A 25,375-nucleotide genomic window follows, 5' to 3' on the forward strand; every position below is an offset into this window, starting at 1 on the left:
ACAGCTGCAAGTTTCATATAGAGTTGGGGAGCACAGGGTGGAAAAAGGACCCTATAGAAAAGACTTAATTCCAAATCACTGATTCTTTCCCTGCTCTGGTTTGCTGGGTCCTGGGGACAAGAACCTGCCCAGCCAGCAGGCCCAAACTAGTAGCCTTTACCATCTGATGTGTGCGTGTGTGCTAAGTTGCTTCAGTAGTGTCCGACTCTTTGCAGCCCTATGGACTGTAGCCCACCAGATTCCTCTGTCCATGATATTCTCCGGACAAGAATACTGGAATGGTTAGTTCATCAAATCTAACCACGGCTCAACTGACATCTAAAATGCATTTACCTCTGATATAATTCACAATAGTACACTGATTTAGGGGTTTAATTTTAGGAGAGAAAAAATAGTTTTCAATAATCCTAAACTAGCTATCTTTGACAAGACAAGAGATTATGATTTTACAAAGAGCAAATCCCTAAAATGTATGCAAGAGTCACTTCTGGCCCAGGGTATTTAGAGAAATTAAATGTACCCATCATTTGGCTGAATTTAGGCTGACAAGTGGACTAACGAGCAAGACAGATCCAACCCCTACCTACCCTATTGAGAATATTCCTCCTCGTGAAGTTTTAAAGAACTCCCAGAAGCCTGTGGGAGAGCCCAAGGGCAGGGCTAGGAGGGGAGATTTCTTTATTATATGTTGCACAGATTGTGAATTCCACCCACCATAGCACAGGCCGTACCACAAGAAAATCATCCGGCATCAAAATATTTCAAAAGAACAAACTGGCATCAGTTTAAGTATAAAAACATCAGGCCAGGCTCTACATACCTCATGTTCTTACAGTTCTTTCAAACAATTGCTTTGGGTTCAATTCGTTCTCCCTATAATCTTAAAATTCTTTGGTTCCCATGTGGCTCCTTGATAAATAATCCACCTGCAAATGCAGGAGAATGCAGGAGACCCTGACTGGATCCCTGGGTGGGGAAGATTCCCTGGAGGAGGAAATGGCAACCCACTCCAGTATTCTTGCTTAGGAAATCCCAAGGACACAGGAACCTGGTGGGCTATAGTCCATGGGGTTGCAAACCGTCGGACAGGAGTGAGCAACAGCCACCACGATATTCTTAAAATTGGTCTTGAAAGTGGGCTTGTGCGGACTTGCAAGAACCACCTAATGTTTTTAAGGTATCCTACATTCATTACAGATCCCAATAAGAACTATAGGCATTGCCAGGCTTTTAGATTTAATTTAGAGAAAGGCTGTTTGCATTACATATTCATCTTCCACAATCACTTCACCATGAAGACCTGTTTCCAAGTTTCTCAATCCCCAACAAATCTCAAGACACTCGCTGCCTTGGAAGCTGTGAAATCTTTAAGAGGAAGGGATGCTCGAGGGCAGCAGACTTTAGCCCCACATCAGCCTTCTCTGTTGGAGGCGCCAGTCCCCTAGGGCCAGGCGCTAAGACAGGTAGACATCTCCAAGCTCATCCACATGATGGCTTCGTGTTCTCAAGAATTAAATTCTGCCTAGCGATTTGTGTGGCTCCAGGAGCCCGGTGCGGGCCTAGGGCCCTCCTTTAACGACCAAGTACCCAGCGAGGTAACACACACTGTTATTACCTCTTGAACTCGTCCCCAAACACAGCGGAGTTACTTTACACCAGATACTTCATGTTCACGTTTGCCTCAGTGCAGAATAAAACAAGTGACGTGCCCCAACCTGTCACTTCATCCATCCCACAAGTACCCCTACTGTGTGCCTGGCACTGCTGATAAATTGGTGAACAAAACAGATCGAGAGCCTTGCCCTCCCGGTGCGGACGCTGTCCGAGAAGTAAACACTCGATGGCTGAAAGAAGTTACTCATTTTCTTCCCGCTTTTTTTGTTTTTTGCCACCGACCCCCACCCTTCCAATCTCGCCAAGGGCTGGAAATCAAGTTTATCCCACTAGTTTGACAGGAATAACAAAACCCTTTAGTCTACATGTAATAGACACCGTCCAGGTGCAACCCAATTCACCATGGAACTCCACACTCTCTTTACGTCTTTTTTTGTTTTCAGCCTCAACGGCCCAAAAACTTCAACCGGTCTGAGAGGTTCTCCTCCCCAAGTGCAGCCCTGGGGCGATCAATCACGAGGCGGTGGAGGGAACCGGCCGAAGACCCCTGCTCCCCCCGGTGAGCGGGACGCGCGCGCGGCACTCACCGAGGAGCCGGCCCAGAACGGGCACGAGTTCTTCACCTGCGGGGAGCTGCTCAGCGACAGCGCCCCGAAGCTGAGTGCCACCATGCAGCAGCCCAGGATCAGCTGCAGCAGACCGAGCGACAACAGCAGGCGAGCGGGCAGCAGCGCGGAGCCCGGAGCCCCGGCCGCGGCGGCGGCGGCGGCCCGGCGGGAGGAGAACGCAGGCGGCGCGGCCAGCACCCCGGCGGCGGCGGCCCCGCAGCGAGGCCGCGCCGGGGGCTGCAGCGCAGCTCGGGGCCAGCGCGGCCGGAGTGGGGGCAGCGGCGGCTCCTGGGCGGCGGCGGCCGCGGCGCCCGGGCCCCCGGCCTGCGGCCCGCCGGAGAGCCCGGCCACCGGGCAGCAGGAGCCCGGGAGCACCACGGGCAGGGACATGGACAAGCGGGGAAGCAGCGGCCGTTGGCAGCGGGGAGAGGGCGCGGAGCGGAGCCGCCGGCGCCGCGCTCTGAGCACGCGGGCGGGCTCCGACGCGGAGGGGGCGGGAAGAAAATGCGCACGGCCCAACCACTTGCTGCCTCAGCCGCCGCCGCCGCCGCCGCCCCGGCTCCCGCCGGCCGCACCCACCTGCCAGCCGGCGGGTCCGCCTCCGGCCTCCGGCCTCCGGGGCGCGCCCCACTCCCACAGCCTGCCCTCCACACCACGCACGCCCTGAGGTCCCGCCGCGCAGCGCCTGCACCCTTTGGGGCCCCGCCAAAGCGGCGCTCTCTCCTGGGGCTCCAGGAGGGGTGCCCTGCCCCAATTTTACAACAGGTTCCCTCGGGTTAGGAGGGAACTGCGGTCTGGGCGCGGAGGGACCGACAGCCCGCCAAGCTGGGGGCAGGAGCGCCGCAGGAGCGCTGGGGACCCTCGCCCCCTTCCGGTCCAGCCCCGAGCGCGACTCTGGGGACCTTTCATACGAAGGGAGCCCGGCTTTAAACTTTTCCCCCGCCTAGAGGAAGGATGGCAGGAAGAGAGCGGTGGGTGACTTGGTGGGAAAAGTCTAAGCCTCAGGGTTTCGGGAAAGGACGACGCAGAGCAGAGTCACCGTTCGCATGGGGCTTCCCGGCGCTGACTGCTCTGCAGCCCCTCCGCCGGGGAAGTTGGGAGGTGGGGAAACAGGGGTAAGGGCGCTTTCCTGGCACCAGCGTAGGAGTGGGCAGGAAGCCAAAGTTTCCTTGGAAGTATCCCGGCATCCAGAAAGAGAACCAACGGCCTGGAGCGTTGGCAAGGGTTACATACACTCTGTGGCCGTCTCACCTTGACTCCTGAGCTGTATTCGGCATCATCTGGTAGAACATAGAGTCCCAGACTTTCAAAGAAACGGCCTCATAAAATTCTAATCTGTTTTTGGTAATTTATAAAATATATTTAGAACTTAAAAAGAAATAATTCGCCTTTGTAAAATTTTATTTCCTAATGGTAGGAATTCTTATGTGTTGAAAGTCTTCTTATACATAAAATGATTATAATAGATTTTTTCCAGGTTAAGAACCAGAGCACTGTCACTCTGCAGAAAGTCAGTCTCAGTATTAGGTGAGTAATAAGTAAGGGGAGGGTATTTTATATCCTCCTGCCCACTAAACCAAAGGAAACGTGTATCCGTTTTTATGCTCTGCTTACAAAGGCTGTATTTATTTTGTTCATTACTTACTGCAACTCACAATGTAATACACTGCCAATGTGCATGTGTGTTTACATGTACACTTTTTGAATTATTAAAGCACCTGTGATTAATAGTCTCAAGGACTTCTTTTACAAACTCCTCTTAGAAATAAACTTCAAATCCTGGAAAGAAAAAAAGGAGTTGTCTTTTAAAATAAACGTTTGAAGTGTGTGAGTTCATGCACTTTAAAACATCTTACAGTACATACTCTTAAATTGCAGGTAATGTTAAATTGAAAGTTTCTCATGTGCCAGATTATACATTTTAATTTATGCACAGCTTAAAGGTATTCAATTTTTAACATTCTACTACATTGTGTAATGTAAAAAAGTCTAATTGAGTCTTGAGAAACTCTGTCAGCTAATAAGTTTATTCTGCAGGTCAGTCTCTGACACCCGAAACATACTGTCAAAAATGTATTCTTTGGGTCTGTGTAGGTTGGTGCTAGAAATCAGATATCCTCCTTTCCTTTGGATGTTTAATGGCTGGAAAGGGAGAGCTCCAGGAGAGCTGGTAACGGTCTGTTTCTCGGTGTGGATGCCAGTTCCGTGGGTGAGACTCATTCTGAGAAAATTCATGGAGTTGTACTTTGTGCAGTGCTCTGTTTTTTATATTTAAATATTTTCAAATCTTTCTATGTACTTTACCCTTAATTTTTTGTCTGTTTCCCTATATAGAAACAGATGACAGCAAAGGTAACTAAAATCCATAGATAGTTTTATCCAATAGCTTCACGTATTTTTTTAGGCCACTAAACCTTTTCCTAAGCTGCTAATTAAGAGTTGTTGCACAGCAATTTTCTTTTATGTTGTTGTTATTGGCCATATTTATAGCTGTAAGATTCTTTTCCATCAACCCAAATCCATGAAACTTTGCTCCAACTTTGAAGATTATGCCAAATAGCACTCTTGGGTATTTGATGCAAGATTGATTCTTTGCATCCCCCCCCAAACAATTGGTTATAGTAAGTCCTAAGTTATACCTGATCAGGCTGAGTTATATGTTACTAAATTCTTAAAGGATGATTCAGAGTCACTGACTTCATGTTGGCTTAAAAGAAATTAAGTGAGGATTTTGGAAAACAGTCAGGCAATTCCTCGAAAGTTAAAGAATTATCATTTGACCCAATAATTCCATTCCTCGGTATATACCCAAAAGAAGTGAAAACATATGTCCACATAAAAGTTTATACACAAATAGCATTATTCTCAATAGCCCAAAAGGTAGGAGCAACCCAAGTGTGGGTGAATGGGTAAATGAAATGTGGTATTATGGATAAATAGACAAACAAAATGCAGGAGAGCCATACAGTGGGATATTTTCAACAATATAAAGTGGTGAGGTATTGGTTCATGCTACAACATGAACGAACCTTCAAAACATCACGCTAAGTGAAAGAAGATAGTCCCACAAGATCATATATTATGTGATTCCATTCATATGAAATCTCAACAGCAGACAAATCCATAGAGGCAGAAAGTAGATTAATGACTGCTTAGGAATTGGAATGGGGGGAGTGGTTAGAAGATTGAATGGGGGTTTATAGCTAAAAGGTCAGGTGACTTTTTGAAGTGAAAAAATCTTTTGAATTCTATTGTGATGATTGCACAACCTTGTGAGTATACTAAAAACCAATGAATCGAACACTAAGTGGGGGAACTGTATCTCAATAAATATTACAGGTGAATCTATCATTATCTCTTAATAAAGCCCTTACTAAGACATATGAAGAATAATTAAAATAAAGACAAACATGTGGAAAATGTGACCAGGCATTTCGTTAACATGGGCAAAAATGCAAGGAAACAGTGGTTGTAGTGTATTGTTGGGTGGAACCCAGCTGCCAGCTTTCCTCAATATCACAGCCAAATTACAAGGAGAAATTTACATCAACTCCTCCCTTCCACATACCTCATTTTCTGCTTCCCACACTCAAAGCCTTTTCTGCCTAGGAATTCAAATTATTTCACTCAGGTTACACTGGACACCTTTATACAAACTCCCCAGTGCTTCCCACCATTTCTCAGAAGCCCCAACCTGTCAGCTAATTAGAGTGCTAGGAGAAACATGTTCCCTGGCAGCCTGCCTCCAGTACTTACCTTTTACCAAGAGAAAGGCTTCTCTGAAGAAGGCAGAGTGGAATCCAGAAGTCCTCCTTTAATTTGGTGTCTCTGGAGCAGTTTTGCTAAGTTTGGTCCATGGACTACGGAACCACTTGAAAAGTAAGTTGAAATGCAGGTTCATGGGCTTCCTTTACACTCACAGAACCTGACAATCTGGAGAGAACTGGCAAATTGCATTTTAACAAATTAAAAACAAAAACATGAATTGGTAACAATGGTAGTAGTCAGACTCAAGAATGTTTACATGGGCATTTTTATATGGGAGGGGACTAGAAGTAGCTTAACAGTTGGAAGGGATTTGGCTTGAATGCAAACTTAGATGTAAATATGTTGGAGGGAGAGGTTTTGCGGGCCCCCAGCCAGGCACTGCTGCCAGGTGATTTTTATGCACAGGAAGGACTGAAACCACTGGGTTCTACTGGGAAGGGGACCAAATTAGGAGCCAGACATCCCAGGTTCCAGTCCCTCCTCCACACAGTGATCCTGAGCAGCTCCAAACTTCTCTAGCCTCTATTGCTTCATCTGTTTCAGGTTCAAATTTGTGATGCTTCAACTGCCTGAGGGCTACCAAGGCCTGCAATTTGGAAATTCAGCCATTCTATCACCATGATTTCTCAGGTGATCAACATGAGAGCAGAGACCAAGAAAAGCAGGGGAACTAAGGTGCGGAATAGTTAAACTTTCAGACCCAGCACACCCAGGACAAAAGGTAAAATGCTTCATTCTAAACTTTAAGGCCTGAAGTACCATGGTCTCATGTTTTTCCCTGAGGTACAATTTTGAACAAGGACTGTGTCCAGGAAATTGAGTGGCAACTTGCATTAAAAAATTTACTTTGCAAAGAAAGAGCTGTGGAATTTTTTTCTAATTAACAGAAAGAGAGGGGGGAAAAAATGGAAGAAAAGAAAGCAACTTGAGCATAGCTGGGCAAACCAGGTACTCTTGCTCTTCTGAAATAATGGTGCAGGTTGGTTGTTAAGGATTTCTAATGCCACTGGCCCCAAGACAGACTTATCTATTAAATAGAAGGGCTGTGGCCATACTTTTCTCTTTGAAATTAAATACTGAAGAACTTCTTATAATGCAAATCTCAAAAAATACAATTCAAGTCAATTGCTCTAAAAATTATTTATGGCTTATAATTTTCTAGGAGAAATAAGTTACACATATATATGTAATAAACTGTGCTTTTTATATGCATATGTTTATGAGAGAGTATGTGTATATTCGCGTGTGTGCGTGTTGTGAAACCTTGTAATCTCAGAGCTTCCTGGTTCAAGTTTCTGTAGACATTAAAGCTGTAATTCACCTTTGAGCACTTTTGAAGAAATCTCTTGAACAAATCTTTTAGTTATGCCAAATGTGAAGACTAAAAGATGTTTAGGAAAAACCTGGAGGATAACAAGAGAGGCTGTCCTTGCCTGGTATGATCAGAGTTCTCACCCTACACTAAGGGGCTCTTGGTCTGAAGTGCTTATCAGACCACCAAGGGAGCTTAAAAATATATACAACTTCTCCTTCATCTATTCCACTCATCCCACAACCCCCATCCCCTCTGGCAACCTCCTCTGAATAGGTGAGGAGATTAAGAGGTACACATTCCCAGTTACAAAATAAATAAATCACAGGGACATAGTATACAGCACAGGGAATGGAGTCAATAATATTGCAATAACTTTATATGGTGAAATAAGACGCTTACTCCTTGGAAGGAAAGTTATGGCCTTTGAAAAGCAGAGACATTACTTTGTCAACAAAGGTCCGTCTAGTCAAGGCTATGGTCTTTCCAGTGGTCATGTATGGATGTGAGAGTTGGACTATAAAGAAAGCTGAGCGCCAAAGAATTGATGCTTTTGAACTGTGGTGTTGGAGAAGACTCTTGAGAGTCCCTTGGACTGCAAGGAGATCCAACCAGTCCATCCTAAAGGAAATAAGTCCTGAATATTCATTGGAAGGACTGATGTTGAAGCTGAAACTCCAATACTCTGGCCACCTGATGCAAAGAACTGACTCATTGGAAAAGACCCTGATGCTGGGAAAGATTGAGGGCAGGAAGAGAAGGGGATGACAGAGGATGAGATGGTTGGATGGCATCACCAACTCAATGGACATGGGTTTGGGTGAACTCTGGGAGTTGGTGATGGACAGGGAGGCCTGGCGTGCTGCAGTTCATGGGGTCGCAAAGAGTTGGACATGACTGAGTGACTGAACTGATGACAGATGGTGACAGATGATAACTCGACTGACCATGGTGATCATTTCATAATGCATAAAAATACTGAATCTCTGCTGTACATTTGAAACTAATATAAGTTAATTATACTTCAATAAGAAAAAAATAATTTTATATATATGTGTGTATCTATATATATAATTTCTAAGCCCCCAGTTGCCAAGATACTGATTTATAAGGTGTGTGTTTGGGTAGGGTCCATACATACTATATTTAGTAAAAGTTCCCCAGAAGTTGGAGATGCCCTCAAAAGCTATGTCTCAGAGACCAATATACCTGTATGTGTGTGTGTATGTGCATGTATGCGTGTACACATGTTCTTCTTTCTAGCAACTATTTACAGAAGATAAAACCTTGAGCCCCCAAAGACAGTCAGAGGATGGGTGTCCCTGCCTGTCAAACTAGAAGAGACAGCTTGAGGGGGATTTGGCCCGGGTTTAGCACAGCCCATGTGGACTGATCTGTTGATGTCCCTGTGTATACATTTGGGAAATGCACAGATTCTATGGATTTAAAATCTTAGCCACTGACCTACTGAAGACCACTTAGTCACCCAGGAAGAAAGAAATAGGGTCTCCCCTGCAGGAAGAGGGCATGACTGCTGCCATGAGAGGTGGTCCCTGGGACAGGAACTGAGAACAGGGCAATGTGGAGCTCAAGATGCAGGAAGAGGAGAACCCGGTTCTCCCTCTGAGCCTCCGCGTAACACCAGCTACTGGTCTTCATGTTCTGCTATGACCAGGTTTGCGTGCATTATTTCTAATCCATCTCTGTGAGGTAGCTCCTTGGCTGAACTGGGCTGGAAAGGAAGAGAAAGAAGCAAAAGAAAAATGATTCACCTTTGAGCCTCTTTTGCTCATAGTCTCTATCTGTCTTTCAACAGTCCAGAGCACAAAAAGAAGTTGCTCTCCATGAAACGGTGTGATACTAAATCACTCTCCCACCTCTTATGATCTGACGGGCTGCTCTTGATAACAGATGTGAGTTCTGTGCATTCCACTGTGTGCTTGCACACCTTGTTCTGATTATATAAATAAGTATCTTGACATATAGGGTTTCCCTGGTGGTTCATCAATAAAGAATCCACCTGCCAATGCAGGAGATGCAAGTTAGATCTCTGGGTCGAGAAAATCCCCTGGAGAAGGAAATGGCAACCCACTCCAGTGTTCTTGGCCTGGGAAATCCCATGGACAGAGGAGCCTGGCAGACTACAGTCTAGGGAGGTTGCAAAAAGTCAGACATGACTTAGCGACTGAATAACAACAATAACATTTTGACATATATCAGTCTTTTATCCCAGGCTCATTTTTACTTTTGGGCATTTAAATGTGCTGTTCCCTCTGCCAAAAATACTGTTCTATGCCTACCTCCTTGATGCCCAACTTACATATACACATTCTCCCAGGATACCCCTACTCATCCCTAGGTTACAGATTGGATCTTCTTTGCTCCAAAAAGTGGTCCTTGACATCCCCACAAGGCCACCTCCCCTACAGAGGACAGGTAGAGTGAACCTGCTTGGTGCTTCATTTTGCTCTCTACTTCGCACCATATTGTGACTGCCTGATTTCTTGTCTAGATTCCTATCTAGACTCAGTATGTGGGAGGATGGGGGTGGTGCATTGGAGGTGGAGGGGTGTGGGGGAAGGCACATAATAAAAGAAACTTCAGAGACACTGGAATGCTCTACATCTTGATATGAGTGATACAGTCTTAGATATATACATGCATAAAAATTCATCAAGCTGTGCATTTAAGATTTGTGTGTATCTCTGTATTATAACAACCACCACCACCACAACAACAAGGTCAGGATATGTGAAAAAACTGCGTACTCACTCATTTTAAACTAAACATTAAACCTTAATTAAAATTTTAAAAACAATAATCTGATCCCCCAAGAGGGCTTGCCCTAGATCACTTACTCAATAGAAGAACCAGTCTCCTGATTCCCACCTCAGAGCTGTTTCTGTTATGCTACATGGAGGTATTGGGTCAGTGTCATACACATGGGGGACACAAGTTCTGTTCTGGGCAGCATGGTGACTCTGGGTTTATATAGCAATCCTCAAACCTGGACATGTTATGTGGTATGAAGACTCTTAGGACACCCCTGATGACTCGGAGGCAGTGTGGTTTGATGAAGGAGCTCTGGATGGCAAATTAGTGGCCTCTTTACTAAACCAGGGCCTTTGTGCTTTTGTTCTATCTGAAATGTTCTTCTCCCAGGTATGTCTTATCCCCTATTTAATTCACTTTTTAGAGAAATCACTCCTGACTTTCTTATCAAATGTGGCACCTCCCCACCTCCTTCATTCTCTATCCTCATATTCTAGATTTCTTCATGGTACTTATCACCATCTGACATTACATTGTATATTGTTTCCATGGCAATATGACAAATACAAGCTTCATGAGGCCAGGGAGTTTGTGTGGAATAAGCCTATATTCTCTCCTAGAGCAGTGCCTGGTAAATATGAATCAATAAAGTTTTATTGAATAAACAAATGATCTATTTTTTCTCTCACTTGCTGTGTGATCTTAGACAATTACATCACCTCCATGGGCTTCAGTCTTTTCCATTAATGGGGAGTGGGATAGTGGGTGGGTAGGGAGGTGTTTAGACTGGATTGTATATGGTTCTTTCCAGTTCTGACATATAATTCTAAATGCCAGCATGTAGAATTGCTCTCTTCTCCAAGTGCCTTGGTCTCCTTTAAAGAAGAACATTCTGATTATGAATCATCTCAATGTGAAAGTACAAAGAAAGGTGTGTTTGTATCTGTGTGTGTGTTTGTGTCTGTGTAAATGAAGCTGAAAGACAAGCCAGGGGCCCACAGCCCTGGTGTCAGGCTGCTGGCCACCCACATATCAGGTGTCCCACTCCTGGTGGCTATGTTACATGTCAGCCTCAGAACTTAGCCCCAGAGAGCAGGAGCTGTTCCCCTCTTGAACTCACAGGTTCTGCAGCTTAGAATGTGACTAAGGATGAGCTTGGGTATGGCAGACCTCTGAGGGGACTAATGTAACTAACAAGCAAACCATCTTTGCTGGGATTGAGTGGGTGAGTGGAGACCTCAAGTGGGACTGAGGTGGGGGTGGGGAGTAAAGGGCAGTGGTGCAAGGCTTTCAGTGTTCTTGGAAGTGGTGGATGGATGCAGTCTGGGGAAACCTCTGGGAACCTTAGACACCACTGACCATGGGCCTTATAAACAGAGACCCCAGTGGCAACATGAAGTGGAAGGATGAATGCTGCACTTAACCAGAGTTAAACCCGAAACAGATCCAGGAAGCAGTGGGCTATGGTACAATCTTGCAGGATACCAAGAGTCAGAGTGAGAAGACAGACAATGAATACACATACGTCTCGTGTTTGTGTAAATCTTTCAAATACACCAACAGCCATGCTGGGTACTAAATTTTCACTCTCTAAGAAGAACTTGAGGTTTGGAGATATGACTGCCTTCCTTAAAGTCAAACTGCAAAATCAAAGCAAAAACCTAGGCCTTCTGACTTCTATTTCAGTCTCTTTCCCAGTATACCACAGCGATATTTTGGGGACAACGTTACTCATGATTCAGAAAACATGGGACAGGACCCTCAAAGAACTGAATTAAAGAAGCCATATTCAATTCTGTCTCACCTTATTTCCAGGGACTTTTCTTTGCTTAACCATGCATTCCCAGTGAGGGCTGCCATGTTGTTGTCTGACTCCACCCTCAACTGGAGATTGGGTCTGGGGCAGACACCTGATCTGAAGGGGTCCTCCCCGCACCTCCCCTTAGAACCGCAACTGGTTGGTCCATTTCAATAGAAAGACTTCATCATTGTGATTCCAAGTCAGACAAACCCATATGAAGTGTCCAAATTAAAAAGTAGGATATTCCTCTAATATTTCCTAAAAAGATGTTTAGTCAAATTCAGCATCTAGTTCTCCCGCAAAAGAAGCCAGTTACAAAAAAAAAAAGAAAAAGAAGCCAGTTACAAAAAAGTCCCAGATACTATATGATTCCATTTGCATAAAATATCCAGACAAGGGAAATTTATAAAGAAAGTAGACGAGTCATTGCTTAGGGTTGGGAGGGAATGGAGACAAAGCCAAATGGTATGAGGTTTCTCTTCGAAGTGATGAAATGTTCTAAAATTGACAGGGTGATGGTTGCACATATCTGTGAACATATTAAAAACCACTGAATGGCACATCTTAAATGGGTAAATTACACTGTACGTGAATAATTATTTCAATCCAGTTGTTTAAAAATCCATTCCTGATTTTTAAATGGCATAACTTCTTAACATTATATCTATCTCCAATCATCATTAAGAACATTCAAAACAGTTTCATTAAATTTACAGAAAAGTTAAGAATGTCCATCCTCTACTTTCTAGCTAAGCAATGAGAAATGTTTGGAGAAAAGAATAATTATGATTTCAAATATATGACCTATACCTGGACAAAGTAGGATAACCCTATCTGGAACATAAAAGAAGAAAAGAATCTATCACATTCAAATACCTTTCAAGTTAAATTTTAAAAATTATTTAAATAGCATAGGTTCCCATCAGTGTTGAACTGGATGGAAAAAAAAAAGACATTTTTGTACACAAAAATCAGGTAAGTGCAAAAAAAACAAAAACAAAAAATCAGGTAAGTGCAAAACCAATCAAGTGATCATCTGGGTGGTACTCCTAGATTTTGTGAGCAGGCAGAGATTCAAGTATTTGGATAAACTGAATCCAGCTAGTGGTCTAAAGGAAAGTGAAAAGTGTTAGTCGCTCAGTCATGCCCCACTCTTTTCGACACCATGGACTGTAGTCCTCCAGGCTCCTCTGTCCATGCAATTCTCCTGGCAAGAATACTGGAGTGGGTTGCCATTCCCTTCTCTGGGGGATCTTTCCAACCGGGATCAAACTTGGGCCCCCTGCACTGCAGGTGAATTCTTTACCATCTGAGCCACCATGGAAGCAGTGGTCTATATGAGCCACATTTCTTCTTTAAGTATTGAAGTCATAGAAAAAAAAAAAAATCCAACTGTTCAAGAGGGAGGGGACATATGTATACCTATGGCTGATTCATGTTGATGTATGGCAGAAACCAACACAATATTGTAAAGCAATTATCCTTCAATTAAAAGTAAATAAATTTAAAAAATAAAACAGGCAACCTCACCATGACAGTGGTGTGAGTGAGAAGAAATGCTCTGGACACCTGCAGCTCCAGGCCTCACACACGGCCTTCATTTCTAGTTGTCAGTAATCATAGTTAGCTGAGACGGCACCGCATCTCACCTAATTTAAGACACCATCATTTTAAGTTTCATTGAGAAAGACTGCTGCTGAGTCATGTCTGACTCTGTGCGACCCCATAGACGGCTGCCCACCAGGCTCAACTGCTGCTAATTAAGGTGCCTGATTGTAAGACATCCCAATTTCAGAGGTGTTAAAATGTGGAAAAAAAAAAAAAAGCACACATCTTGGAATAAGATAAAGTTTCCTTAGTGAATGAGCATCTTTTGCCCCTGGATGATTAAGAATTAAATATTCTGAGCTCTCTGGAATTCTATTAGTATTCCTTAGTGAGTACATATGTGTTCTGTCACTTCAGTCATGTCTGACTCTTTGCAACTCTCTGGTCTGTAGCCCACCAGGCTCCTTTGTCATGGGATTCTCTAGGCAAGAATACTGGAGTGAGTTGCCACGCCCTCCTCCAGAGGATCTTCCTGACCCAGGGCTTGAACCCATGTCTCTCATGTCTCCTGCGTTGGCAGGCGGGTTCTTTACCACTAGCGCCACCTGGGAAACCCATTCCTCAGTGAGTACCAGGTTTTAATTCTGGGAAGATTTAAAACTAAGCATTAAAAATTTTAAGGGAACCAAAACCATGGTATTAACACTGGGTGTTTAGAAAGAGCTCTATAAAGATTTGATATCCTATATGTTTGTAATATTGAAGATACTGTAATTCTTCTCTATTATCTAAATATGTAGGAGATATTCCCAACCTAGGAATTGAACTTGGGTCTCCTGCATTGCAGGCAGATTATTTACCATCTGAGCCACTAGCTAATACTGAAGAGAATTTGATGTATTAGAGTAATAGCCTTGTAAAGTCAGTTTAAAATATTCAAGTGGATAACTAAATTAGACTTACGATATTATGTTGAAATCCCAACAAGTTCATCTGCAGAACTGGAATCTCAGACTTCCTTTATTTATAAGGCTAATTTACTGCATTTATAAGAATTGTCTTCAGAAAGACTGGTTTGTTTGGTCAAGCAATTATGGTTTAAAAGAAATTCACATTTATTAGATTGATAAATGATGTTTGAAATGTTGAAACTATTTCATTAACTGAGTTTTCAAACAGACCAAACAATATTTGAATCACTTAAAAAGTGATTGTTAACAGTTGCAAGATTATAGATAGAACTAAAATTTCTGTAAGAACTAGAACTATAATACATTGAGAACAACTTGATTAAATCAAAAGTAAACTTCTGAAGAGTCTTTTCTACAAATGAAACCCATCCTCAATGTTACCAGAAAGCTCGTATTGACAGTCCAGAGGGGCACATGACTCCAAGTAGCCAATCAGAGATCTTACCTAGAATTTTTCAAAGGGCGGGATGGGGGGTGGCAGGAAGAGTCTCTGGTGTGAGCTTAAAGTCCAGGGTCTTGCAAGCTGCCTGTAGTCTTGTCTTGGGCTTCGTGGAGAACCCAGCCTGCATGGAAGTGGAACTGACAGACAGAGAGAAATGGAAGTAAGACCCAGAGAAAGAGTGAGAGTGAGAAGAAGGAGAAGGGTAGAGAGGAAGGGAGAGAGCAAGAGAAGGTGGGGGAGGTGGTGGAATAAACTGGGAGATTGGGATTGACATATATACAGCATTATGTATAAAACAGATCCTAATGAGAACATACTGTTTAGCACAGGGAACTCTATTCAGTGATCTGCGGTGATCTAAATGGGAAGGAAATCTAAAAAAGAATGTATACATGTATACATATAACGTTCACTTTACAACAGAAACTCACACCACATTGGAAAACAACTATACGCCAATAAAAAAATTTTAAGAAGAAGAAAAGAGAGAGAATAGTCCTGCCCACATTCAAGTTCTAGCCATTCTTCAGGGCCAGCTACACTCAAACTTCCTGCATTCAGGGACTTCAACTCTTCCTTCAGTTACCTGAGGGACCTGATATCTTTCCAACAAAATCTCCTTTTCTGCCTACTTTGATTCAGATTTCTGCCCCTGGCAACACAAACATATTCAGTATTCAATATCCATATTCAATATTCCCAGGTGGTAAAGAATCCACCTGATAATGCAGGAGACATAAGAGACGAGGGTTTGATTCCTGGGTCGGGAAGATCCCCTGGAGTGGTAAATGGCAACCCACTCCAGTATTCTTGCCTGAAGAATCTCATGGACAGATGAGTCTGGCGAGCTACAGTCCTTGGGGTCACAAAAGAATCAGACATGACTGAAACAACTTAGCATTTTCCCAGGGACCTTGACAAATTCAGGTAAGAGCTATACAGCAGGAAAATCCAGCTCACAGAAGAAGAGTTGGATTATAGTCAATATTACCAAGTTGTCAACAGTGAACAGCTTTGGGGAATTCTGCAACAATAAAACTTGTATTTAAGCTGCTTATCATGTATGGAATATTAAACTTCCATAGCATATGAAAATTACCTCATAAGCCTAAGTGTATGAGCTAAAACAATAAAATCCCTAAAAGGAAACGCAGAAGTAAATCTTCCTGACCTTGAGTTAGGCAATGATTTCTTAAGTGCGAAACACTAAGTGCCAAAATGTTTGGTTATGTTCTGCTCCAAATTCCACTACAACTACTAACAAAGTGCACACATAGAATTAACTGTGTCAAAGTAGTTGTTTTCCTTACAGCCTCATCTTCTTGAATTTTACATTTCTATGGCAAGGAATCGATAGAAAGTGTCTATTTTCTGAAAACAAGTTGAAGAGCAATCACCTTGCTTTTTTGAAGAACCATACCATGTTTGGTCTTTCCATTCCAAAAATAACAGAAAATTTTGGAGATGGTCAAATGGCAAGGAACCAAGCCCTGGAATGTAAAACCTTCCTGTCTCCTGTGGAAGGCTCTTGAGTCCTTAAGTAGTTACATTCCAACATCACAAGGAAGCTGAAGAGGGCAAATGCAGTGAGGAGAGTGTCAGAGGCAGCCCTGGCATTCCTCTCCAGCGAGACACCAAGTTTGGTCATGCCCTGGAGAGGTTACTGTGCCTTGCAAAAGGTGTTGCCACTGCTCTGGTCTGGGAGGCTACATGGAGGGAAATAGTGACTTTTCCAAGTTCTAATCAGCTGCACACAGTCCCCTCAAACACCCACCTACCTGTTTACTCCTCACCCTCTTCCTCACTCCATAGAACTGCAAGACAGTCCAACTTTGCTGCTTCCCCTGCTGACAAAGACTCACATGTTTTATTCCATTCTCTTTCCCACTGATTATTCTCCCCCTTAAACGCATGGGTCAAATGTCTCCCTACTTTCTGTAGTTTTTAACAGCATAAAATCTAAGCTAATTACTCACTGGGCAATTATTGCCTCTTATCTAGTTATCATTTTTATCCCTGTGTTCCTACACCTGCCACAGCTTAGACCCAATTGTGTCATTATAATCTGTATTTGTTGGTCTCTTCTCCCATTTGTGAATGAGAAATAAATTAAAAGCAAGGATCCTTTAAACAAATGGGGATGGAGCAATTGGAAATCCCTGGGGGTGGAAAAAAGCAATAAAGAAAAAAAAAAAGCATTGACCTAAACCTCACACCTTATACAAAAATTAATCCAAAATGGATCACAGGTTTAAATATAATATTACAGTTACAAATCTTTCAGAAAAAAATAGAAAATCTTTGGGATCTAGATCTAGCTAAAGAATTTAGTAGTTCTGACATCAATCATACAATGTACAAAAGGAAAATTTGAAAATTGGACCTTATCAAAATTAAAAATATTTGCAAAACAGTTGTTAAGAGGATGTGAAGATAAGCTACAAAGTGAGAAGAAAATTTGCAATTGTATATCTGACAGAGGACAAGTATCTATAATACACAAGGAATTCTCAAAACTCAACAGTTGAAAAGACAAGCAATCTAATTAGAAAATGAGAGGAAGACATGAGATGACATTTTCACAGAAGAGGATAGATATATACATGACTAATAAACATGTAAGAAGGACAGACAAAATGAACACAATGTAAGTTATCAGGGGCTGTTCTGCAGCAGCGGAGAGGAAGGATTGGACAGAAAGTGTGAAGATACTTTAGGAAATTAGAGTCATGTATCAAAGGGGCGACATCAGCAAGATGGCAGACTTGGAGGTCCCAGACTTCATTCCCCAGAAAAAGCATGATTTAGCAGATTGGACATATTATATATACATTGTACATATAAATATGTATGTATATGTACATTAACAAGGGACATTTTGATACACAGTATGCACTATACACACACACACATGGACTATTATTCAGCCTTAAAGAAGGAAGCTCTGCTATTTCAGACATGTACAAACCTGGAGGACATTAACCATGAATGAACCTGGAGGCTAAGTGAAATAAGCCAGATACAGAAAGACAAATACTGCATGATTTCATTTATATGTGGAATCTAAAATAGTCAAACTCAGAAAGGCAGAGAGTAGAATGTTGGTTTCCAGGGCTGTTCAACTCATCTGCTCAACTCCCTCCTGCCCACCGCCAACCCTCCCTCTTAAAGAATAAGGAGTGGACGGACAAAGGAGGACTGAGCTCCCAGCCCCATGGAGAGTGCCCTCTTAGGCATAGAGCCCCCATTCAGAATGGCTGGGGCAGGCAGGGGTATCGGGTGGGAATGGGCAGAGGCCCTGAAACGGGCTTACCTGAGGCCACAGCTGCCCTGTTCACTTAGAAGGGCCCTGTTTTGAGAGTGTTTGTTCTAATTTATTTTAAGCTAGGTAAGGCTGAAGAGGGGTGGGGCCATGGTCCCTCAGCTTCCATGGGGAGGGAGGAAGGGGGAGCTCTTTTTTTACGTTGACTTTTTTTTTCTACTCAGTTTTCCCTTTTCCTTCTGCTCCATTTGGGGCCCCTGGGGGTTTCAGTCATCTCCCCAATTGGTCCCCTGGATTGTCTTTTCTTTGTCTGTTGATTCTAACTTGTAAATAAAGAAATATTATTCAAAAAAAAAAAGAATAAGGAGTGGGTCCCCATATTCAGGGCTTTCGTGGTAGCTCAGATGGTAAAGAGTCTGCGTGCAATACAGAAGACCTGGGTTCAATCCCTGGGCTGGGAAGATCACCCTGGAGAAGGGAATGGCAACCCACTCCAGTATTCTTGCCTGGAGAGAGGAGCCTGGAAGGCTACAGTCTCTGGGGTCGCAAAGGGTTGGACACGACTGAGTGACTAACACTTTGACTTTCCCCGTAGCCAAGAGCTTCGGGAAGGGGGCTGAGCACGGACCAACAGTGAGGTTTCCACACTCCTTGTGAGGGGCTCTATAAGCCCATCGCATTTGCCAGAAGCCAGTTGTGTGTTCTTTGATTAGACCCAGCATCTGTTGTAGGGGAGGCAAAGATCCCCTTTGAGAATTTCCCTTCAACTCTCGGAGGTCCCAAAGACGAGGCAATGCCTGCTGATGAGATGCCTCTGGTCTGGGCTATTTAGGATCTAGGATTGGGGTTCTTTAGATATGTTCTTCCTGTGTTGTGCCTGGCTACAAAGGAGCCTATTGCTTTGAGTGCTTCCCCGTGATGGATGTGTCTAGTCATTTCCCACCCCCGTCACTCAGAGTCCCCATGGGACACACAGGATCAGGCCCATAAAAATAGCAAGTGTGCAGGGTTGAACAAAATGCCCCAGCCTGGCCCTGTGTTGAGCTTTTGTTAACAACTGCTGATCTATAAAACACCAATTAAACCAAAATTGAAAACAAACTATTATTTCTGTCCTAGATTTTGCATGTAAGTATTTTAGTTTAAATTGATGAAGGTGGTAGGAGGAAAGAAAATCTGTATTTTTTCACTCCCATAAACATATCTGCTCTAGTCCCAAATCAGAATGCTTTTATCACTTCTACTGCCAGGGAGATAACAAAGCAATTCAGAGCTTAGTAGAGGAAGTAGATTTGCCCTTGACATAAACCTTTTTGTCAAATCAAGAGATACTGAGGCTGAGCTTTCTCAGGACTGTGGACTGTGTTAGTCACTCAGTTGTGTCTGGCTCCTTGCAACCTCATGAACTGTAGTCCACCAGGCTTCTCTGTCCATGGAATTCTCCAGGCAAGAATACAGGAGTGGATTGCCATTCCCTTCTCCAGAGGAACTTGCCAACCCAGGGATTGGACCCTGGTCTCCTGCCTCACTTTCTCAGGAAGTGCCTTTAAATATCTAGTCAACAGAGGATTAGGGCCCAGGACCACTACAAGGACAGGACTTTGGGTTCATGAGGGTTCGCTCCACAGGGTGTGGGCAGACCCTGGCCATCACAGTGTGCAAGAAAGACAAGCAGGTCACAGACGGTGAATGGAAGGCTTTCCACATCCAGAGGCAGGGTCCAGGCAAGAAGCAGGTGCGAGTTCCATAGACAAATCCCAGGGTCAGTCAGAAGTGTCTCTTCCTGTTGACCAGCTTTTGCTAAGAGTATTATTATGGGGAATATTACGCTAGTCGCAGTCCACTTGATAGTCACAAGTTAACCTTTATTTTCAACTGCTTCTGGTCATCTGAGAACTATACACCTGGACTGCACCCTTTTGGCCACTTTTGGAGGTTCCATAAAGACTTTTACTTCTGTGTCACTTCTTTCTCACACAGAATACACATACAGAAACACATTCACATATATTTCCATTTTTCTCTACTTTTCTCTACCTAGTATCATTTTTTCACAACTAGGCATATCTTTTTAAATATCTTTTTATGTGGTAAATTACATATAATATTGACCATTTTTAAATGTACAGCTCAGTGGAACTATGCACATTCACACTGCTGTCCAACCATCATCACCACACACCTCCATAGTTTCTGCCATCTTCCCAAACTGAACTCTATATGCATTAAATAATATCAATAAACTGCCCCCCCCCCATTCTTCATCCCCCTGACCCTGGCAACCACAATCCTACTTTCTGTCTCTGTAAATTTGAATACTCTAGATATTTCATATAAGTAGAATCATCCAATTTGTCCTTTTGTATCTGGCTTATTTCACTGAGCATAATGTCTTCAAGGTTTATCCATGTTGTAGAATATGTCAGAATTTCTTTCCTTTGTAAGTCTGACTAATGCTGCATTATATGTATACCATTCATTTTGTTTATCCATTCATCCATCAATGGACTTTTGGGTTGCTTCCTCCTTTTGACTACTGTGAATATGGCTACTACGAACTTAGGTATACAAATACCTATTCAAGTCTCTGCTTTCAATTGTTTGGGACTGTATACCTAGAAGTGGGGTTGTTGGATCATAGGCGTTATCTTTTAAAAATATTTTTATGATGGAAAATTTCTAACATTCACCCAAGTGGAGAGGATATCATAAGCAGCCCATGTCCCCATCACCCAGCTTCAGCCACTGCTGGCTCATGGCTGATCTTGTTGCATCCATCCTTTACCACTGGAGTACTCTAAAGCAAACCCACACACCTATCATTGCATTTATAAATACATCAGAATCTACTTCTAGCAGAAGTGATCTTTTTTAAGGAGTTTTGTTTTTGTTCTTTTTTTTTTTTTTTTAGGGAGTAAATTTACATTGTGAGTGCTTAACTACTAAATACCAATTTGGGTAAATACTCACTGAGTATTTATCACTATTTGGTGCTTTAAAGTGGCAGCCTTCTAAAGAAATGTTTTATTATAAAAATTTTGAAACATACTATAAACTGGAGAAAATCAAACAAGGAACCCCCATGTGACCATCGCTCAGCTTCAGTGACTATCAATAGCAAAATGGTACTCGTTTTCAAAATGTAGGCATAAGATTGCTCAAGTGATAATCTGCAACTTCATTCCTCTGGAGAAAAGAAGAGGAATTAGAATGGAGTTGATAGCAAGAAGAATTCTTTTAATTCTGGAAAGGTTTATTACTCATTGCTTATTTTTAAATGACTGGAGCTTTGCTATGAACGCTCATAAATATCAGCTCAAATTCTCAGCTACAGTGTGATTCCTGGTTTATCTGAGCTCACTTGTCTTTCCTCCCTGGGTTAAATCTAGGTGACTTTCAGATTTTTCCAGCCTCGATGGTTATTTACAAAAAGAACAAGTTGACATTTGAATAAAGGCAATGGCTAAGAAGTTATTTCTTGTTTTATCACAAGTGCAGAAAATATGCAGTCAAAAATGGAAGCTGCACAGAGGTTTAACTTTTTTAAATTAGGAATTTGTATAATTTTAGAGACAGATGCATTTCCTGATTATTCGTATAAACACGGTATCACTAAACTTTTGTTGCCTAACAAATCATCCCCCAAATTTAGTGACTTAAAACAATAATCATCAAGATGGAAGGATTGTCTTTGTTAAATATCAAAACTTAATATATGCCATTGATTCTAAGACACATTATCATTGAAATTAGGCTACATAGATCTAACAGTCTCTGACATTGTGGAATTACTCTTCATCAAGTAGCAATCAGGGCATATTTATTGTTACCTTCACAAGACTGAATGTGGTCATGGCTATTTACATTGTCATCACCTCAGCTTAGTTGAATGTATTGTTATATGCATGTGGCTCAGATGGTAAAGAAGCTGCCTGCAATGAGGGAGACTTAGGTTCTATCCCTGGGTCGGGAAGATTCCCTGAAAAAGGGAATGGCAACCCACTCTAGTACTCTTACCTGGAGAATTCCATGGACGGAAGAGCCTGGCGGGCTACATTCCATTGGGTCATGAAGAGTCAGACATGACTGAGTGACTAACACACACACAGACATGCGTATGTTTAGTTAATTAATCTTCAAAAAGACTGCATTTTTTGACCAAAATTCTGTATGGAAATAAGTTATTGTATACCAAGAAAAGTGCTGAAGCAGGTCAGTTGCACAGATTATTGACATTAGTGAAACAAATTTTCACTGTGGGAGAAATGATCTTGATTAGACAGATATGTCCTTGCAGATCTGTGTTTTATGAGGCCTAAGAAAGGATCACACACGATGGTGTGATCACTCACCTAGAGCCAGACACCCTAGAATGCAAAGTCAAGTGGGCCTTAGGAAGCATCACTACGAGCAAAGCTAGTGGAGGTGATGGAATTCCAGTTGAGCTCTTTCAAATCCTAAAAGATGATGCTGTGAAAGTGCTGTACTCAAAATGTCAGCAAATTTGGAAAACTCAGCAGTGTCCACAGGACTGGAAAAGGTCAGTTTTCATTCCAATCCCAAAGAAAGGCAATGCCAAAGAGTGTTTAAACTACCACACAATTGCACTCATCTCACATGCTAGCAAAGTAATGCTCAAAATATTCCAAGCCAGGCTTCAACAGTACATGAACCATGAACTTCCAGATGTTCAAGCTGGATTTAGAAAAGGCAGAAGAACCAAAGATCAAATTGCCAGCATCCATTGGATCATCGAGAAAGCAAAAGAATTCCAGAAAAACATCTACTTCTGCTTTATTGACTATACCAAAGCCTTTGACTGTGTGGATCATAACAAACTGTGGAAAATTCTTCAAGAGATGGGAATACCAGACCACCTGACCTGCCTCTTGAGAAATCTGTATGCAGGTCAAGAAGCAACAGTTAGAACTGGACATAGAACAACAGACTGGTTCAAAATTGGGAAAGAAGTACATCAAGGCTGTATATTGTAACTGGGCTAATTTAACTTATATGCTGAGTACATCATGTGAAATGCCAGGCTGGATGAAGCACAGGCTGGAATCAAGATTGCCAGGAGAAATATCAATAACCTCATATATGCAGTTGACACCAACATTATGACAGAAAGCGAAGAACTAAAGAGCCTCTTGATGAAAGTGAAAGAGGAGAGTTAAAAAGTTAGCTTAAAACTCAACATTCCGAAAACTAGGATCATGGCATCTGCTCCCATCACTTCATGGCAAATAGATGGGGAAACAATGGAAATGACAGACTTAATTTTCTTGGGCTCCAAAATCACTGCAGATGGTGACTGAAGCCATGAAATTAAAAGACACTTGCTTCTTGAAAGAAAAGCTATGACCAACCTAGACAGCATATTAAAAAGCAGAGACATTACTTTGCCAACAAAGGTCTGTCTAGTCAAAGCTATGGTTTTTCCAGTAATCATGCATGGATGTGAGAGTTGGACTATAAAGAAAGCTGAGTGCCGAAGAATTGATGCTTTTGAACTGTGGTGTTGGAAAAGACTCTTGAAAGTCCCTTGGACTGCAAGGAGATCAACTAGTCGGTCCTAAAGGAAATCAGTCCTGAATATACATTGGAAGGACTTATGCTGAAGCTGAAACTCCAGTACTTTGGCCACTTGATGCAAAGAACTGACTCCTTGGAAAAGACCCTGATGCTGGGAAAGACTGAAGGCAGGAGGAGAAGGGGATGACAGAGGATGAGATGGTTGGATGGCATCACCAACTCAATGGATATGAGTTTGAGTAAGCTCTGGGAGTTGGTGATGGACAGGGAAGCCTGGCATGCTACAGTCCATGGGGTCACAAACAGCTGGACACGACTGAGCGACTGAACTGAACTGAAGAAAAGATTAGATGACATTGTGTTTTATTTTGTGACTAAAACTCATTGAAAAGAATTGCCCATTATATACTAAAAAACTTTTCAAAATGGGTGTCAGAAACTTGGCCCCCCAAATCATGTAATCAGTAGTTGAGCATTCCTTTAAGTAGTACATCAGACTGTCCTGGTGGTACAGGGGATCAGAATCCATGTGCTAATGCAGGAGACAGTTTTGATTCCTGGTCCATGATGATTCCACATGCCTCAGAGCAATTAATCCTGTGCATCACAACTACTAAGCCTTGGCTCTAGACCCCTCGAGCTTCAACTACTGAGCTCATGTGCTGCGGCTATTGAAGCTCACACGCCTAGAGCCCATATTCCACAACAAGAGAAGGCACCGCAGTGAGAAGCCTCTGCGCAGCAACAAAGAGTAACCCCCTGCTTGCTGCAACTGTAGAAAGCTCTCACGCAGCAACAAAGACCCAGTGCAACCAATAATTAATTAATTAAAAGAAATAAGTGCCACATTTTCAGTGCTCTTAATGGCTGACAGACAAACCAAAATACCACTGACCCAATAAGCTATACATTTGTTTTTCTGAGATATAGAAGATATAGAAGGGGCAGCCTGCACAGGATGGATATATAGCATCACAAAGCTACCAGGGATATAGGTTATATTTGATCTTACTGTTCTGCCATTTTCTGCACATGACTCTTGATTCATGATATAATATAGCTGCTTCAGATCCAGACATCATGTGCATATTCCAAGAACGAAGGAAAGAATGAAGAGGAAGCAAAGGGCAGGTGCCAGCTGACTTTCTAGAGGAGCACATGCTTGTTAAAGGAAGAAAAAGTCTGTAAACCCTGGGTCTCCAGGAGAGCAGCACCCCCCGCCCCCAGCTATTCACTCTCATCTATTTTTAGGTCCTGGCTGGGAACCGGAAGGGTACTTCATGTGGGCTCTGCTAAGGGCACCTCCAGAAGCGCTAGTAAAAGGAAGGGGCCAAAAGCTTCAGTATCAGTCTCCTCTCCTCCCTCTTCTTCAGGCCACTTCTCCCCAAACCTGCTTGTCTCTCATTCTTCCTTCTTTTGTTTAGCATTTCCCTGTCAGATTCTAGAGCACTGTTTGGGCTACAGAGTCAGTAGAACACAATCTTACCCAAATCCAACATCTGGTGGTTCATAATCACCCAGTAAATCCACTCAGAATATGTGAATATAAGCAACTGATCTGCTCCCTCTCAGCAGGCATTGTATATTTCATGGGATCTCTGCAACTCTCAGACCCCTCCCTAAGGAAATGGGAGTGAATGAAGAATTGTGCCCCAAGTACCTACTAGGTTTGAGGAGCCTCTTCACAGAGCACCTCAGAGGTTTGTGATTCTTGTGATTCTTTGGCATGTCAATACATTGAC

General features: G+C 42.8%; 1 protein-coding gene across 2 annotated transcripts in view; it reads right to left on the minus strand.

The window, feature by feature from the left end:
* FAM189A2 (family with sequence similarity 189 member A2) overlaps window positions 1–2,738 on the minus strand; it is a 74,380-nt gene extending 71,642 nt beyond the window's left edge. For both annotated transcript variants that reach the window (XM_043487032.1, XM_043487031.1), the window contains exon 1: window positions 2,202–2,738. In XM_043487032.1, coding sequence (XP_043342967.1) covers window positions 2,202–2,612 — 411 coding nt within the window. In that variant the 5' untranslated portion in view covers window positions 2,613–2,738. The remainder of the gene's footprint in view (window positions 1–2,201) is intronic.
* Between the last annotated feature and the right edge of the window lie 22,637 nt (window positions 2,739–25,375).

Source organism: Cervus canadensis, chromosome 14, assembly GCF_019320065.1.
Source record: "Cervus canadensis isolate Bull #8, Minnesota chromosome 14, ASM1932006v1, whole genome shotgun sequence".
Lineage (NCBI taxonomy): Eukaryota > Metazoa > Chordata > Mammalia > Artiodactyla > Cervidae > Cervus > Cervus canadensis.